Source organism: Engraulis encrasicolus, chromosome 7 (genome assembly GCF_034702125.1).
Source record: "Engraulis encrasicolus isolate BLACKSEA-1 chromosome 7, IST_EnEncr_1.0, whole genome shotgun sequence".
Taxonomy (NCBI): Eukaryota; Metazoa; Chordata; class Actinopteri; order Clupeiformes; family Engraulidae; genus Engraulis; species Engraulis encrasicolus.
This window is the reverse complement of record NC_085863.1, coordinates 28,222,565-28,239,572: the sequence shown is the minus strand read 5'-3', so window position 1 is coordinate 28,239,572 and position 17,008 is coordinate 28,222,565. Positions and strand designations below refer to the sequence as shown.

At 43.0% G+C, this 17,008-nt stretch overlaps 1 protein-coding gene across 1 annotated transcript; it reads left to right on the top strand.

Moving 5' to 3' along the window:
- The first annotated feature begins 663 nt into the window (after window positions 1-663).
- Window positions 664-12,773, top strand: LOC134452686 (NEDD4 family-interacting protein 1-like). The gene is made up of 8 exons (XM_063203192.1): window positions 664-879; window positions 3,917-4,004; window positions 6,040-6,170; window positions 8,172-8,259; window positions 8,640-8,764; window positions 10,470-10,536; window positions 11,063-11,168; window positions 11,582-12,773. The coding sequence occupies exons 1-7, from the start codon at window positions 850-852 to the stop codon at window positions 11,164-11,166; spliced, it is 633 nt and encodes a 210-aa protein (XP_063059262.1). The 5' UTR covers window positions 664-849; the 3' UTR covers window positions 11,167-11,168; window positions 11,582-12,773.
- The last annotated feature ends 4,235 nt before the right edge of the window (window positions 12,774-17,008 follow it).

The window sequence follows — 17,008 nt, the reverse complement described above, 5'->3', positions numbered from 1 at the left end:
TTTTCAGTCAATTATGTACCACCAGTTGCATGCATTGTATGCACCAAATGATTATTCTCTTTATCAAGCTGCCAAACCAAGGTGAACAGAGGTTTGAAATATTTAATTCATTGTAAATTACCCTTGGAGGGTATAGGGGAAATGCAGTTCATTTCATTTCTTAGCCTACTTTTGCTTCTTTAGAATACCCCTAGATTTCAGGGATGGGCAACTGGAGGTCAAGGGGGCAGTGTGGCCTGTAGGACATAGGCCTACTGTAATATTTTTAAAAGATCAGTTTTTAACCTCTAATAAATGAATCAATAATTTAAACATTCAGATATAAATATAGGAAAATTGATCACTCTTATTTTGCAGCTTCTCATGTGCATGGTCATGTGGCCCTCCGATTGTGGCGATGAAAAATGCTGGCCCTCTATCACATTGCCCATCCCTGCTGACCTGTCATTAACATGTAACCCTTAAACAGCTCTGTGGTTCTTATGTAGGCTAGTTGTTATGCACTTACAAAATAAGCAAAGTATAAGACCACTAAAGAATTAGGTAGGTGCAATGCATTTGAAAGACAAAAGTATCAATATGTTCAGCGAGCCAGTCAGCCAGGATGTCAGAGGCCTTGGTAGATTTATTTTTCTGTAGTTTCAAAGTTTCACCTGTAGGGGGTGATTGTTTTCACGCTACGCTAGGCCCAGTCGTATGCGTCAGTTGATGTCGGTAGCAAATGCGTAGGAGGATCAGTCAGTGGGACGTGAGCCTGTAGTCGTCCCTCACATACTTCATGTAAGATTTATTTGGCAAAGAAAATCGCCGCACAGGGGGAATTCTGGCGAGTTACCAACATATCTGACGATGGCAGAGTCAAGCGGAAGATACCAGCAGGTAAAGCGACGTGCACATTTTGTTAAAAAAATAAAAGGTTCATTCGTCTACTCGTGAGGGCTTATATCTCATTGCTCATGTTTCTTATTGCTAATGTTTGACGTGAGGCCTCATTGTTTTGAACGGCATGATATAACTTGCATTGTTTGCCAAGTCTCCTAATCACAACCTTTAATATAAAGTACCATGTGCTGTAGATATTTCTCCTGAGAATCGTGCTAATACCGACACTAAAAGCTGTGTTGACATTTCACCTGGAGTAAAAACATTGCTATGTGCTAGCATATAGCTAACGTACTAGCCAGCACAGACTACAGCTGGAGATAGGCAAGCTAAGCTAGCGTGGCTGCAAGTGGACATTTCACCTTATTTTGGAAGTTGGGAATCATGGCATTGTGTGTGTCATATTCAAGCTATTAATTGAACGTGTGAACATCTCGCATATCCAGGCACATTTCTGTAAACCCTAGAAACTACGTAAAATTTAAAGGGTCATTGTAAATGTGTCGTAGCCTATCAGCCAACAAACTGAGCGTTATACTTCTACTAGTACAAATACGAACGAGTTAGCTAGCTCGTTTAGGTGTTAGTTATCGACAGATGTTCATTTGTTTGACAGCGTTGCAGAAGCATTTATTATGACTGTTCTTTATGATTGAAAAACCAAACTCCAATCTCACCCAACCCAACAGGAAATTGTTCACGACTATGGTACGCTGCTTGATGTGCAACGAAGGTGAAATCACAGACCTATGTGGGTGAAATAGCTAACACTAATCATGTCTTGTCATTACACAATCGATTGATGTCAACAGTATTTTCTTTTGGTTTAGTGCCAAATGGAGTTGATCCAGGGTCACTCTTGACCTGTTAAATTTGTCCTGGTGTGAACTGGGAATTTTCGGCTGTCAACAGGAATGGGTTTTAGTTGAGCATTAAGTTGGATTAAACTTGCAGAACTAGGCCCACTGTTGTGATTGTCACACAAGCAATAAAAGCTGAACAGCTGCACTGAATTCTTAAAATAGGATTTGTAAGCAATTGTGTCTTATTATTCTTAACATAAGCATCACATAAGGATTGCACATGGGTACTGACATTTCTGATGGACATTTCAAGTTTTGCCAGAGGTTGTGTGGTTTACAACTTGGTGAGGCAAAGTGTCAGGAAATATATTGGCTGAGACTGTTCTTTTAATTAACTACTCGTGAAAAGCATCTCCGATGTTTGGTAATTGCGGTTTTGTGTGTTAGAGTCCAGTAAGTGGTTTTACTTTTCTACATGGGGTGAAGCTCTGTTTGTTCTGTACATCCATACTAGCATTGGCCTTGATTTTTTGTGCTTGGTAGTCATTCATTGAAATCTGTATGTAGTTGTGGTAAAACCTGGAACTGTGTACACTGTGCAGTTATGAACTGCAAGTGGAACATTCTAACTTAAAGGCCAACTTCCGATAAAACTCAGTTTTACTCACTCCTTTCGAAGATCGGACGGTCACCCCAAGTTAAACTCACTTGCAAGGCTCTCATAGCGGTGCGTCAACTCTCCTGGCTGTGTTTCCCGGTGTTTCCCAATTTACATAAATAATGCAGAGAAACGAGCGAATCACGAAAGCCTTTCTGTGTTTCGTCACGTCGAAAGAAGGCGTTGCCCACAAAGGTTTATATCGACCCATTTATCTAAAAACATGTCGAGTAATTTTTTTCTGCTTGTTTTCAAAACAAGCAACGTCTGGTGGTCCGAAACATAGCTTAGCTTAGCTATCAGCTGGTTGCTACTCTCAGGTACACACACAGCACAAAGCCTCATACATAAAGCCTGCTCACTCCGGTTGCTCCGTGCCTACAGCTCGCCTAGGGGTCGCTGTCGAAAGAGCACAGCCCTGAAATGAGCCTGTACGCCTCCGTTGGCGCCCCAATAGTGCAGTACCACCCGGGGAAGTGGCGACTCTGTTTCCCATTACATTCTCTCCAAGGGCTGGAGGACTGAGCCAATCAGAGACGCGTTTCTTTGAGAGCAGGAGGAGTGAGCCAATCAGAGACGCATTTCCACGAGAAACACGGAACACTCTCTCGTTTCTCCACAAGCCACCTTGCCAGCTTGCAAAAACGTCTTGAAACAAAGCAACCAGAACGTTTTTTAAAACAGGACCAACGCGTAACACATTCAATAACAATTGGGAACACGGCAATATTAATTAAATTACGTTGAGAGGCGATCTTTAAGGCAGCATGCTGCTGCAGTGCGTCACACTCTCCAGTATGACGTGTTACACCACCTTGTATTTCTCAATGGGAGCTGCTTTTTTAGTGGTTATTTCCACACTTCATTGTAACTACAAATCAATCAGCTGATTTGTTGTCATGTTAAGTGGACAGCAAATTAGAGCTTAGTGTCGGTGATTGTCAGGCAGGGCCAGTAGGGAGGGACTGACATCCATACAGCCAGCCAGTCACCACAAGCTGTTAGGGCAGCTGTGGTTTAGGAGTTGATCTTTCTATCCGGGGGTTGTTGGTTCGAATCCCACCTGACCTCTCCCTTCACCTCAATCCATGGCAGAAGTGTCCTTAAGCAAGGTACCAAACCCAATATGGCTCCAGGAACTGTAACTAAAACCCTGAAAGATAATAACTATAAATTGCTTTGGATAAAAGCATCAGCAAAGCATAATGTAGTGTAATGTAATATTCTACTGAGTACTCAAAACAAAGCACAGCTTGATGAGCAGTCATCTTTCAATTTCACACAACTTCGTGAACATTGTTCTAGCGAATAGCATGGTGGTGTATTTATGTGTGTGTACTTGTGTGTGTACGTTCGCCCTGCTATATTATTTATGCTGAAGCACTCAACAGAGAGCATATATGGAAGCAGAGGCATTAACCCATTACTGTTTCTGACCTATGCATCAGCGCTGCATCCACATTCAAGGACTATACTTCCCTTAGGCTCATGACAGGGGAGGATGAAATATCCAAACTTTATGAAGCACTATGTGTTTGTTGACTCTGCTGCCTTAATCTGATTGGTTCCTCAGCTGCCCAATGAGGAAGAGCCGGAGGATGCCCCACAGCCTGCCCCTGATGCTCCGCCCCCATACAGCAGTATAGCTGCGGACAGCGCAGGTGAGTCTGGCACGCTAACCTCCAACTGGGGATGTTGGGTACATTCCATTATCCAAACTCCCATCCTCCACCTGTGCTTGTGGCCTCACGCTTCGCTGATGTCCCGTCTTCGCGTAGAACACAATAAAGTTTCCCCGCTGTCAGCCTTGCCACAATAACTTTTGAATTGCACTTTTGCGAGATATTCAATTAAACGTCTGTCATCAATGACGTCTTGCGACATCATCACGAGGCCACAAGCACAAGGTAGGGCGGAAATTAGGATAATGGGAAGAAGCCATTGACAGGGGGCTAAAGCCCCAAGCATTCCTTCATTTCCTTTGTCTACTCTACTCCATGTTTTTCAGCCTCGCCTGTGGACACTTTACATTTCTTAGCTCCAAATGCAAGCCTTATTGCCATCAGCCTTTGAACGCACTTCCGCTTTCTCTACACATGTCTTCAATTCTGACCTGGACCCTGTGTCTTGAAAGCTTCATTGCTATCCATTTAGCAACTTAGTAGGTTGCCAATGGGAAATTGCATTGCAACCAAGTAAGTAGCTAACTTAGTTAGCAACAACCCTGGCGAGAAACGCACACCTCCAGTGATTGGCTGAAAAGTGCCCTTTGACCTCACGGGGTGTTCCAGTTCTCGTCCTTTGTAGTCTGTGCACGTGTAGGACTAGTGTTATCCAGTGTTGCCAGATGTGTCTGATCAAATCCCGCCCAAAAGGTTCACAAAAAAACGCCAAAATGCGCTAAATTCCGCCCAAATTCAACAAATTACATTGACTTCTATGGGCCCAAAACGGCTGAAAAAACTGCCAAATGGCCAATTTTTCCATTTTTACCCGCAGACACTCATCCCAAGTAGCCCAATTGGGCGGGCACCCGCCCAATCTGGCAACACTGGTGTTATCTAGCAGTCGGGTCTAATGGCAAACACAGCAACGCCTACTACATCCGTTTACGTATCAGGTAATACAAATGAAGATGATTAATTGATCTCCACATCCCTGTTGTGGTACTCGGTTGGACTGTGAAAGTAAATCGTGTCGTTCCTCCATGTTTAGATGGTGCGGTGCCACAGTAGATATCCAAAACGGATTACTTATTGCTGGTCAAGTAAATGTGCTGTTATTAGCTGAAAAGCAATGTAAAAGTCAAGTAGAGGCTCATTAACCCATTTAACCCTAAGGCACCTGCAAAAAACGGCTGCTGAATGCCTAAGCCCTCTGCCTATTAAAACCGAAATATTTCAGCCTCCGAAGCACATAAAAACATGAAATAAGTTGTATTTAAAAGCTAGGACCCCAATCTTGCATTAGGATGTGTTCATTCAGCTCTCACATACCCACATTTTTAATTTAAAAACTCAAAAAGAGCCTGAATGCAGCGTATATATGTCGCTCCAGGCACCAAAGATCAGACAATATATACGCAGCATCAGGATAAAATGGGTCAAACCAGATTGAGAGAGCAAAAGCCGTTTCCTTCCTTCTGCCCCCATTTACCCTACACTGGTGGTTTCACTGGTCAGCTCATGTAGCTTACCTAGGGATAAGTTTGACAATTGATTTGACGAGAACAAATAAAATGGTGTTGGACTTTCACTTCCTGTAACCGGAATGAATGGCCCAGCCTCTGTGGTCAAATTAATTGGGTTTAAAGCTTTGTAAACACGTCATAACTAGCGGCATGCAGAGCGAAAGAAGTCCATAGAATGTGTATGTGTTCCACTGATGCACAGCCTGAGGTAGCGAGAGGAGCACAAGCCACTTGACACTGCAGGTTCCAAGTTAATATTATTTCCTTTTATGCTGAGGTATCAAGTATCCGTATGTGTGTTTGGGTCAATGACATTTTTGTTGTAGCTTTTTAGTAGTTTTTAGTTTGTTTGTAGTGGATTATGTAAGAAGTATATTCATTGCAGTACATGAATTGCCAATTACTACCGGTAATTGATTTATGGGCATTGGCTGATGTCTGAACCCCCCAAAAAAAGTAATTGACCTGTGTATTTTTAAGAAAAACTCTCTGTGATCTCTCTGCAGCCTTCTATGACTACAAAGAAGATGGACCATTCCCCAAGCCTCCTTCCTACAACGTGGCCACCACACTGCCCTCCTATGATGAGGCTGAGAGGCTCAAGGCTGAAGCCACCGTCCCCTTGGTGGCAGACAGGGTGAGTGGAGGGTAAAACGCACACGCACACACACACACACACACACACACACACAGGAACTGGAGGCAGTATTGTAAAATGTGCGGTCAGTGGAGAGTGCATGCAATTAGAGGGCCGTTACAATAGTAATTGCATGTTTCTAGTCAGTCAATCTGACACGCCACCTCTCCATGCATGTACATTTGCAGGCCTGCTTAAATCAGCTAGTGTCATATATCACTGCCCTTCTATCACGAGTCCGAGAGGATCAAGACAGATGCCACCGTGCCCGGGGGGTATTTCTCCAAGTGAAGTGTCCCAGCCTTACTAGGACGAGTAATGCCCATTTTTTTGCAGATTTCACCACGGAGTATCCAATTAGTAATTACACTAAGTATTTCACCACGGAGTATCCAATTAGTAATTACACGTAGATTAAGTTATTGGGTACTCCTCCTTGGTGACATCTGTAAAAACTGTCCATTACTCGTCCTAGCAGGGCTTTGACACTTCCCTTTGAGAAATAGCCAGGGTGAGTGGGGAGGGTGGAGATTGGGCACATCCCAGGTAAAGGTGCAAGACTGAGGCTGGCTGAAGTTTTACAGTGAGCACTGTTTTTCGAGTGAGTCTGCACACTTAAAATCACACTTAAATTTATTTCCCATTTAATTTATTTACTTTTTATATGTAGTCCATGGAAGAACAAAATTTCGACCATTGGCTTCTTCTTTATAGAGAATTTGAAGAAGACAATGTTTGAAAGTAGTTCTGCCTTTTTTTTTTTTTTTTAAAGGATTTTAAGTGTGCAGACTTCTCACTCGAAAACGTCAGTCAAGTGAGTGGAGCACTGGAGTCTGCCACATTTCCACGGCACCCCTGAGGGGGGCCCGCGGCACCCTTGTTGAGAGACACTGGTCTAATGGTTGTTTCATTAAAACTTTGTTCTGCTGAGTTCCTTTCTCAATTGTCTTTGCTTATTTGTCAGTGTTTGCATGCATGCTTGTATGGGCTCTGCATTTATTATTCTGTGTAGAGTCTGATGCATACCTTCCCACAGTCCCTTTTCAACATACACCATAGGCTAGCATCTCATCAGAATGTACTCTCTAATTTCTGAGAGCAATTTGAATGACAAGCTGGACAGCGAATGTTTGTGCATATAACATCCTAAATATCACAAAGTGGCACTATGAATACACTGTGAATAATGTGTATACACATAAACATACAGTCCAAATGTCAAATGCAGTTTTGAATCAGAAAATACAGGTGTGTTTGTCTGCCATTCATCCAAAGCATTCAATGTGCATTGCACCTGCCAGTCCCACTCCTCCCCAGCTTGTCATTCAGAACCCTCTTTTACTGTAGCTCATGTCTTCATGCATTCTTTCACTCTGGTAAGGTGAAATATGGACACACGCACACACACCAGACACACACACACATTATCTTTCTTCTCTCTGCCTCTTGCCAGCTCTGTGTTTTATTCTGTTTTGTTTCTTTGCCACATACTGCTTACGCTCAGAGCCGGGAGCGGCTGACCACTTTTGATGATGTAACGCGCAGTGCTCTGGAGGTACGGTATCTGTTTGGGATGGATGTTAGTGACCTCATCATTGTGGGACCACTACATCTGCAGAAACTGCATTACATTGTAGAAACACATTTGTGAGATGCAAGTGAATGTACAGAATATGTATCAGAACAAAGTATTCCGGTGTGTCAGATTAAATGCATTGTCTTCTTGTTTTCTTTAAAACATGCATAACGAGATATACCAAGTCAATGACATTGCTGGAGGCGCAGAATGTTTTGTGAACTGTTTTATTGTCTTCATCACGCCATGTTCTTGCTGAAACATTTAGGCAACATTGTATTTTGTTACATTAGTGTAATCTTGTAGTTCATCCTAAATTGTATCTCTTGACAAACATTTTGCAGACGTTCGGTGTTTTTGTTGGTATCCATGTTTCCTTGCCCTTCTTTAACCTTTTACTGTCCTCTTGTTTCGTGGGTTGACAGGATGAGGACTTTGTGACCAGGGATGATTTTGACGATGCCGACCAGTTACGGATAGGAAACGACGGCATCTTTATGCTAACCTTCTTCAGTAAGTGTATTCATTGGCTTTATGTGTGTCGTCTTTGTGTATGGGCACACATGCATCACCGGTATTTGCGTGCGCGTGCGCGTGCGTGTGCGTGTGTGTGTGTTTGTGTGTCAGAGAGAGAATAAAAAGTTGCATACTGTACTGTTTTTTACAGGGTAGTGTACTCTCTTATAGACATTTTAGAATATGTATCATTACACACTCGGAGGCACATCTTTTTGTACACGATGTCACAGTAAATTGTATTCCCACTTAATATCATTCTAAAGTAGGTTTGTTTTGAAATTCATGTGTTTTTAAAGTTGTAAACGGCACCTTATCCTAGGATGTGCATAAATGTTCCACTTGATATGACTGAAGTCCTCTTCTCCTCCCTCCAGTGGCGTTCCTGTTCAACTGGATCGGATTCTTCCTCTCCTTCTGCCTCACCACCTCGGCAGCCGGTCGCTACGGCGCCATCTCGGGCTTCGGCCTCTCGCTCATCAAATGGATTCTCATCGTCAGGGTAAGGAAGGCGACATATATTTTGACACGGATACCTATCGTGTACGGTGAATAAGTATGTATAGCTTAAGGCTGCGTCCCATTTCTCCCCACTCGCACTTCATTTCGTCTCATCTTCCACTCTGTTGGTAGTGGTCGTCAAGGGATTTTAAGCACTTCCCCTTACTCTGGGAAGTATTCAGACACACTACTACGCTTTCATACTGTATGCACATACAGAGGTGAAGTGCTGTAAGTGTAACCTGAAGTATTACACACAGTTCATCCTCCGTGGGGCCGCGAACTCGCCACTCCGTCAATGGGAGTCACAGCACGATACCGCTGGACTAAAGGACCAATCTGATAGCCCAGCGTTACCGGTACTGTATGAGGCTTCGGGAGGGATGTTTACTAACGCTCCACGCCACACTCTGCTAGTTGGCCTCCGTTACATAAGGCAAAAAATGAGTGGAATGGGTAGTAATGGGACAGGACCTTATCCTCCTCCGTCTCATACTTTGGCAAGGCTACACACTTCAGGCAGTGTCTACACACTGTGTTTGAGCAGCTAATTGTTGTAAAATGGGGGTTTGAGACCCAAGGCCATTGCACTGCCTACTCAATGCTGCCTCGTCCTAGTTTTTTAAAGTCATATACTGTTAAAAGTAATAAATAAATAGGGCTGTATCGATATACTCAAGTCACGATTCGGTTGGTATCACGATTTTTGACCTACGGTTCAATATACCCCACGATTTTTTAAATGTACCTTTTTGATGATCGTTTATTGGTAGAATAGGTTACAAGAGGCTACTAAAAAATGTTTCATTTTTGATTTGAAGCTTTGAAGCACCATCACATCATACCATGTGATTGTTCTCTGGACCAAAGACTAACAGAACTTTGAAAGGGCATATCACAATGCTGCCTTCTTGCATCATGATACAGTATTGTGACTCTGCGTATCACAATTTCTCAGTTCGATACAATATCATTACAGCGCTATAAATAACAGAATCAATATTGCTCCAACCAAACCTCGAGGGGAAAGCTATGACGCAAGTGAATGAACAATTGGTCTAGCCAGCAAATGGTCTTACTCATCCATTAAAGGAGAAGATTGCCTAACTATTCAGGGGCCTGTGTGTAAAGTAACACAATTCCACAATGTATAGCCTGCCCCCTAATAGTGACCAGCCTGGTCTAAAACCGTATTCAATAAATAAAAGCTTTTTCTTCTCTTGGTATTAAAAGAGGCTTTCAACTTGTAGCCTACCCCTATTTGTTGCCTAGTCAAAGCTAACAATTTTTGTTAAAAGTAGCCCCAGCTATTATTAGACGAAACGCAAGTAAGTGCAGATGCAGGGACTTCCTGGCTAGACCACAGCACCTGACAGTGCATCAGTGGTGAGTTGACAAAGCAGAGAGCTGCACAGTGTGCATAAAGATTTCCTGAGAGAAGTGAAGTAGACAGCATGTAACACATGTACCAAGGACAACCATGTGTCATGCTGCGGTCATATGACCTGCTGACAACAATGATGAATTGTCATTCGCAGATAGATAAAAGGTCTTTATCTCTCTATCTGTTCTCCCTCTTTCCCTCCCTCCCTCCCTCTCTGTATCTGTCTTTCTCTCTTTGTGTCCTTTTGTCCTCTCCTATGCTTCCTCTTTTCTTCCCTTGCTCTTCCTTCCCCATTTAATCGCCATTTCTGTTCTCTTTTCAGTTCTCCACCTATTTCCCAGGCTACTTTGATGGCCAGTACTGGCTCTGGTGGGTCTTCCTGGTTCTTGGTAAGTACAGCTTAAACCATCACTATGTAGTTCTTGCAAACGAAAACACTCTTCCCAAACTCACTTAATAGGTATATTCCGATCAGGGGGGGGAAATAGTCCATATAAACATAATTACTCTACGGACAAGTAGAAACAAGCACGATGAAAGTTAATTATAACAGATTTCTGGTTGCTTTTGGCAAACAGTTGTTGTTGTCACTTTCAACTAATACAGAGAACTTGCCTTTGTAGGTTTTAGGGGGAAAAGTTATTGTCCCTTTTTTTGAATGGATGTTTAAAAATAGATGTAAATTAAATTGAGCTCATTACATTTTCCCTTTCAAGATGATGGAAACCAGATTTTAAACAGTTGGAAGTTGTTTAGGTCCAAACCAAGCGAGGGTTTTGGTCTGGCAATATAGCTGGAAAAACATCTTGAGAACTACTCTTCTAAAACTAGTAATTTTTTCAGCAACCATGAAGTGCTAAATCTGTTGTTGTTGGTAAAACGACCGCAAATAAACAAATAAATTGTTCTCCGCAGGGTTCCTGCTGTTCCTCAGAGGATTCATCAACTACGCCAAGATCCGCAAGATGGCCGACACCTTCTCCCCAATCCCCCGCACCAGAGTTCTCTTTATCTATTAATGGTAAACATTTTGTCATGTTTCACAGTTTTTGACAATTAGACTTCTTCACTTCACGTCAGATACCTTTCATTCAATGTATTTGAAGCAGGACAAGTATCATCCGACAATAAGACATAAACTTACACCCCGTACCACTATACCATAGTGGCATAGACGTGAACTTACACAACATAGCATGCTTTTTATGCAAATAGTCATTTTTTTTCCCTGCCTCACTTCAAAATCTGAACTTGTGTGGCGTCAGGGTGAAAAAGGCTAACATGTGGCTAGATCAACTCGTTTTGTTTTCTTCAATCTGCATTTGTTTGATGACAGTGGAAGTCTTAGTCAATGAGAATCCAGAATTAATATTTCTATTTTATCTTATTTTATCTTATCTTCTAATCTCAGTCGTGATTTCCATTCTTTTTCAGCTGCAGGTTGGCATCGTAGACACACCTCCCAGCAGCCATCAGTGAGACTCATGTGATTAAGAAACATCTTGCAAACAGCTCTGGATTTCTGTAAGAAAAAAAGAAGATAAACCTGATGAGGGCAAAAAAAAAAAACAAACAAATCAAATTCCACTCTGTACTCTGCCCATAGAACTCCATCCCTGCCTGGACGGAGATGTTCTCTGCAGAACCTTGTTTCCATGAGAATAACATTATGATGATGATGATGATGATGATGATGACTATGATGATCCTCTTTCTATGTTTCTAGATGTAAACCAGTGAATGCTGACAACTCTGTAAACCCATTCAATCATTAGTTGACATCAAGTGCTATTTGTTATCAGGTTTGTGAGGTAAAACAACAACAAGAAGAAAACAAAATTGTGTATGAAATGAAAATATTGCCTTATGTATGATCTGTTTTAGTCCTGGCATGCACTTTTCTTGCCCCTAATAGTCACTAGAGGGCAGTATTTGTTTATTTTTTGCCCCCTTCTCTCCTGCATTTGTGGTTCACTTTATACATGGGGATAGGTTCACAGTGAGTAGCTTATTGGTATGGGGGGCAACATGTGACACATTTGTAATAATAATAGTTTTACTGTTGTTTCTCTCTTTCTATCCCTTTGCCTCTCTCTCTCTCTCGCTCTCGCTCTCTCTCTCGCTCTCTCTCTCTCTCTCTCTCTCTCTCTCTCTCTCTCTCTCTCTCTCTCCTTTGTAACCCGAAGCTGTTTCCTGCAGTGAAGTTACTATGACCGTGACAAAATCATGCCCTGTGTTAGATGAGCACAAGTTAAATGATGTGTGAAAGTATACCTTTGCCAAGTATGCGGTTCAGACATGTCTGGGCTATCTTCTATATCGCTCCATGAATTATACTCTCTTTTTCCCTCTCACCTGTTGTTTGCCATTGATTACTGTTCCCAGGCGGTAACAGTAAATCTATGATCTGAACTGAGCGTGAGAGAGAAAGCCAACATAAAAATCAGGCAACAAGACTGAAAGCTTTTTACCAGTTGTGGATTATTACATAGTAGGTTTATGCCAGTGCTGAGTTGTACATGCTATGTCAAAGCTTTTTGTTTTGGTAGTCCATATCATGATGTTTTTTAGTTCGATGTGGGTTGATATAAATAAACCAACTCTTGATTAAACACATTGACGAGAACTGTGCCTCGTCGTCCTACATTAAAAAGGTTCAAGGAGTCTTCGCTCCCTCACCCGTGTTTACAGCCTAGCAGGGCTGGACTGGGGAAGAAATAGGGCATGGGCACCTTTGACTGAAAGGGGGCCCCTCATAATTAGCGGCGCAGAACTGACTCACCAGTGGGCACCATCATAGGCCCCTGTTTTCAGAATTTTTTTTTTTTTTTTTTTTTAAATCACATTTCTGAAAAAAGGGGCCCACGAGTGATGCCCTGCCCGTTATGCCAGATGGCCACCTGCAGCCTAGACCAGTGGTGACAAACATAAGGCCCGGGGGCTGGATGTGACCCGATAGATGTTCAAACCGTTCAAACCGTCAAAAAAAGTAAATCTCTAGGGCACCATTGCAAAGTTGCTGCAGGTGTCTGAGATTTCAGGATTTTGATACCTGAAAACAAATTTGCTCTTTTTTTGTTGTTGCACCATTTACAGTCAGTGCTCTTTATATGCCCACTGCTAAACACCTTCTGTTGCAGGACTGATGCGATTCTGGCCAGTGGTGAATATAAACAGCCTGTTTTGGAACAAATTTTCATGCCGTTCTCACGCATAAAATTACATTGAATATATACGGAAACTGTAATGCGTAAAATTTTAATTAAGTTTGCGTAATGAGGGTGATGGAAACATTTGAATAGATAGACATGCTACTGGACTATGTCTCGCACACATACGGTACATACTTGATTTCAGACAGACAATTCCTCAGAAAAACAGCATAAGCCATTTGGCCGCTATCTATTTTCCTTTTATGTATATGTGTCCATTATGGCTCAATTAATTTGTAGACCTGCAAACAATTCTTTGCTCATCTACTACGTAACCAAAGACACTGCTATTTGACAGACAGCCACCAGGTAGCACTATTGCTTGCCATATTCATTTACTCGGTATCCATCTGTCTTTTGTGTGTGTGTGTGTGTGTGTGTGTGTGTGTGTGTGTGTGTGTGTGTGTGTGTGTGTGTCTACATACGCATGTGTCTGAGCTCATACTTTTTTTTTACCTCTCCCTCTCAATGAATTAGAAAACTCCATAGCAGGTTGGACCAGTTTGTTAGCTGCAGAGTGACAATAGGTTATGTCTGGTGTTCAGCGTGTGTGTGTGTGTGTGTGTGTGTGTGTGTGTGTGTGTGTGTGCGTGTGTGTGTGTGTGTGTGCGTGCGTGCGTGTGTGTGTGTGTGTGTGGATGAGTCATGCCTCCACTTCCTCTTCCACTACAGCCAATGGGAGCGCAGCATTTCACCAGTTTCATCTGTGTATTTATCATCACCGGTCCACCATGGAATGATGCAGCCTAAAACTTAACTGATGAAAATCATTTTACGGCCTATCAAAACATTTATTTAGTCAGTGTGTCACCAGGCTCCACGCTCATTGGATGGGGTTTGTTTAATGCCACATCTTTGTGTCTTGTCACCCATTGTTACCCAATGAGCATCTAATATTTTAATGTACAACCACTGATGGAGCAGCTCAGCATTTTTCACAATTCCGTAAAGACTCGAATGAAATTAAATGATCGTGCCTAAACATGCCCGAGGCCCCTACTCTACCAGTAAGCCCAATACAGTATGTTCAGACTCAGCGCAGGTTTACCATTTGCATATTAATCAGTCAATAAAATGTATTGATATCGCACAATATCACAACTAAACAATTGTGCGGGGTTCCCGTGAGATAGAGCTCACACACACACTCACACAAAAACACCAAAAATAGCTTAATAATAATAGTCCTACATTAGATACTAGACCTAGCAGCCCTGGAAGACGCTAGTAGTTAAGCTTATTAATTCAGGATGTCCAATTTCTGAGGCATTACAGTTGTCATGGGAGGTTTTGCGCATGCTCAAGTTGCAAGTCAGTGAGAGAAGAGAAACGGAGAGAGCAAACAATGTATTTTTTATGCGTAGGTGAGGAAGGTTACACACACACGCGCACACACACACACACACACACACACACACAGTCCCCCCTTAACCTTCCAGGCTTAGTTCCTGCATATTGATTGTGGGCTGTGCTAGGGATGGGATTGGACTGGATGGTGTTGATGCAGCCTGGTGAGTCACACTCAGACACTCAGGTGGGGGGAGGGAGGGGAAGGGGGGTATGGGCACCGGTAGGTAACTCACTACTGACACATCTCTCCTTCTCTACACCCTGTATTTTCTTTTTTCTCTCTCTCTTCTCTTCTTCCGTGTCATCCTCTGCATCTTGCTCTTTTTTCAATGGGGTACTTTTTTTGTCAATGGGCTGCTGTTTGCTATTCTATTCATCTGTGTGTCTACCATACTGACATATGTAAATAATAATAATAATTGTATTTGTATAGCACTGTATCATACAAGGCATGCAACTCAAAGTGCTTAAGAAATGGGGGGAAAAACATCATTGTTAGAGATGGATTTAAAGGGAGAGGTAGAGAGGAGAGGCAGAAACAGCAGGAAGGCAGAGGAAGAAGAGATAGATAGAGATTGTAGTTTCCTCACTCACTACCTTCACACTTCTTTTTCCTCCCTCTGCATTTTACACAATTATCAATGGGCTACTATTCTATATACTATATACTATTCTACTATACTACCGCTATTCTTTCCATCCATCTACCTGTATGTCTACTCATATTGTTGTTCTGTAGAGCCACAATATTGACATATGAATGTAATTTTTACATATTCACATTGATTTACCTTTTCTTTCTCCTTGTCTGTCCTTTCTTGTGTTCTACTCTGTCCTCGCTGCTCTGCCATTTTGCCCGTCGTTGTGTACGTACTAAACCTGTGGTTGCATGTGTACGTATTTGCATGTATATATTATATACTTACTATATACTTATTATATTTACTTATTATATATTTATTTACAATAAATTCATACATACTATATCCTCACTAAAGTGATTCATCTCTTTCCCATGTCTCTCATCGTAGTTTTTCATCCTCTCTCTCTCTGTCTCTCTTCTTCCTGTCAGCTTCCTTTTTGTCCTTTTTGCCACCCCATACCCCCCTCCTGCAGTCTACCCCATCCCGACCCCTCCACCACATCCTCCAACCCACTCACCATCACACACACACACACACACACCTACGTCAGTGTCTTAAAATGAATGAATGAGCAAACTGAGGTGGTGCACTGTGCCAGAGATGCCTTCCTTCCTGAGTGAGGCACTCAATCCTCCCTGCTCTGCTCTGGCATCGCAGTCTAAACAAACACGATTGTGAACACACACACACATACATTGCATGCACACACGCACTTGCACTTGCACACAAACACACACACTAAATACACACACACACACACACTGTCTTCCACACAATCTGTGATGGGAAAATGGGGGGTGCGGAGAGGTTGGCGTGACGACACACACACACACACACACATGATGGGAAAAGTGGGGGATACTGGGAGGGAGGTGTGACGTCACACAAATTGCACACGCACACACACACACACTTACACGTGATAGAAACAGTGGGGGACACTGGGCAAGTGTGACGTCACAGAAATTGTGTGCGCGCGCACACACACACTCACACACGTGATTGGAATTTGGAACAATGGGGAATACTGGGAGGGGGGCGTGATGTCACATAAATTGCACACATACACACACACAGACACACACACACGTGATGGGAACAGTGGGAGATATTGGGAAGCAGGGAAAAGGTCCAACATACAAACACACAGCAATGGGAGGATGGGGGATACTGGGAGGCAGGGGAGACGTGACACACACACACACACACACTCTCGCTCTAATACAGGCGTGCGCTCACACGTGATGGGAAGAGGGAGGATACTGGGAGGACACGCGCACGCAATGGCTAGAGTGGGGGATGCAGGGAGACACACACACACACACACACAAGCTGGTTAGGGTGGGAGATGTTTGGACACACACACACACACACACACACACACACACACACACACACACACTGGTGTTGGGACACACACATGCACTGGTTATAGGGGGAGATGCTGCGAGCCATACACATGCACTGGTGTGAATGGGGGATGTTGGTAGGCACACACACACACACACACACACACACACACACACACACACACACACACACACACACACACATGCGCTGGGTGGAGTGGGGGATGCTGGGAGACACACACACACACACACACATGCTGGGAGGCAGGGGAGACGTCACACTTCCGCAGTGCATCAAGGGAGTCA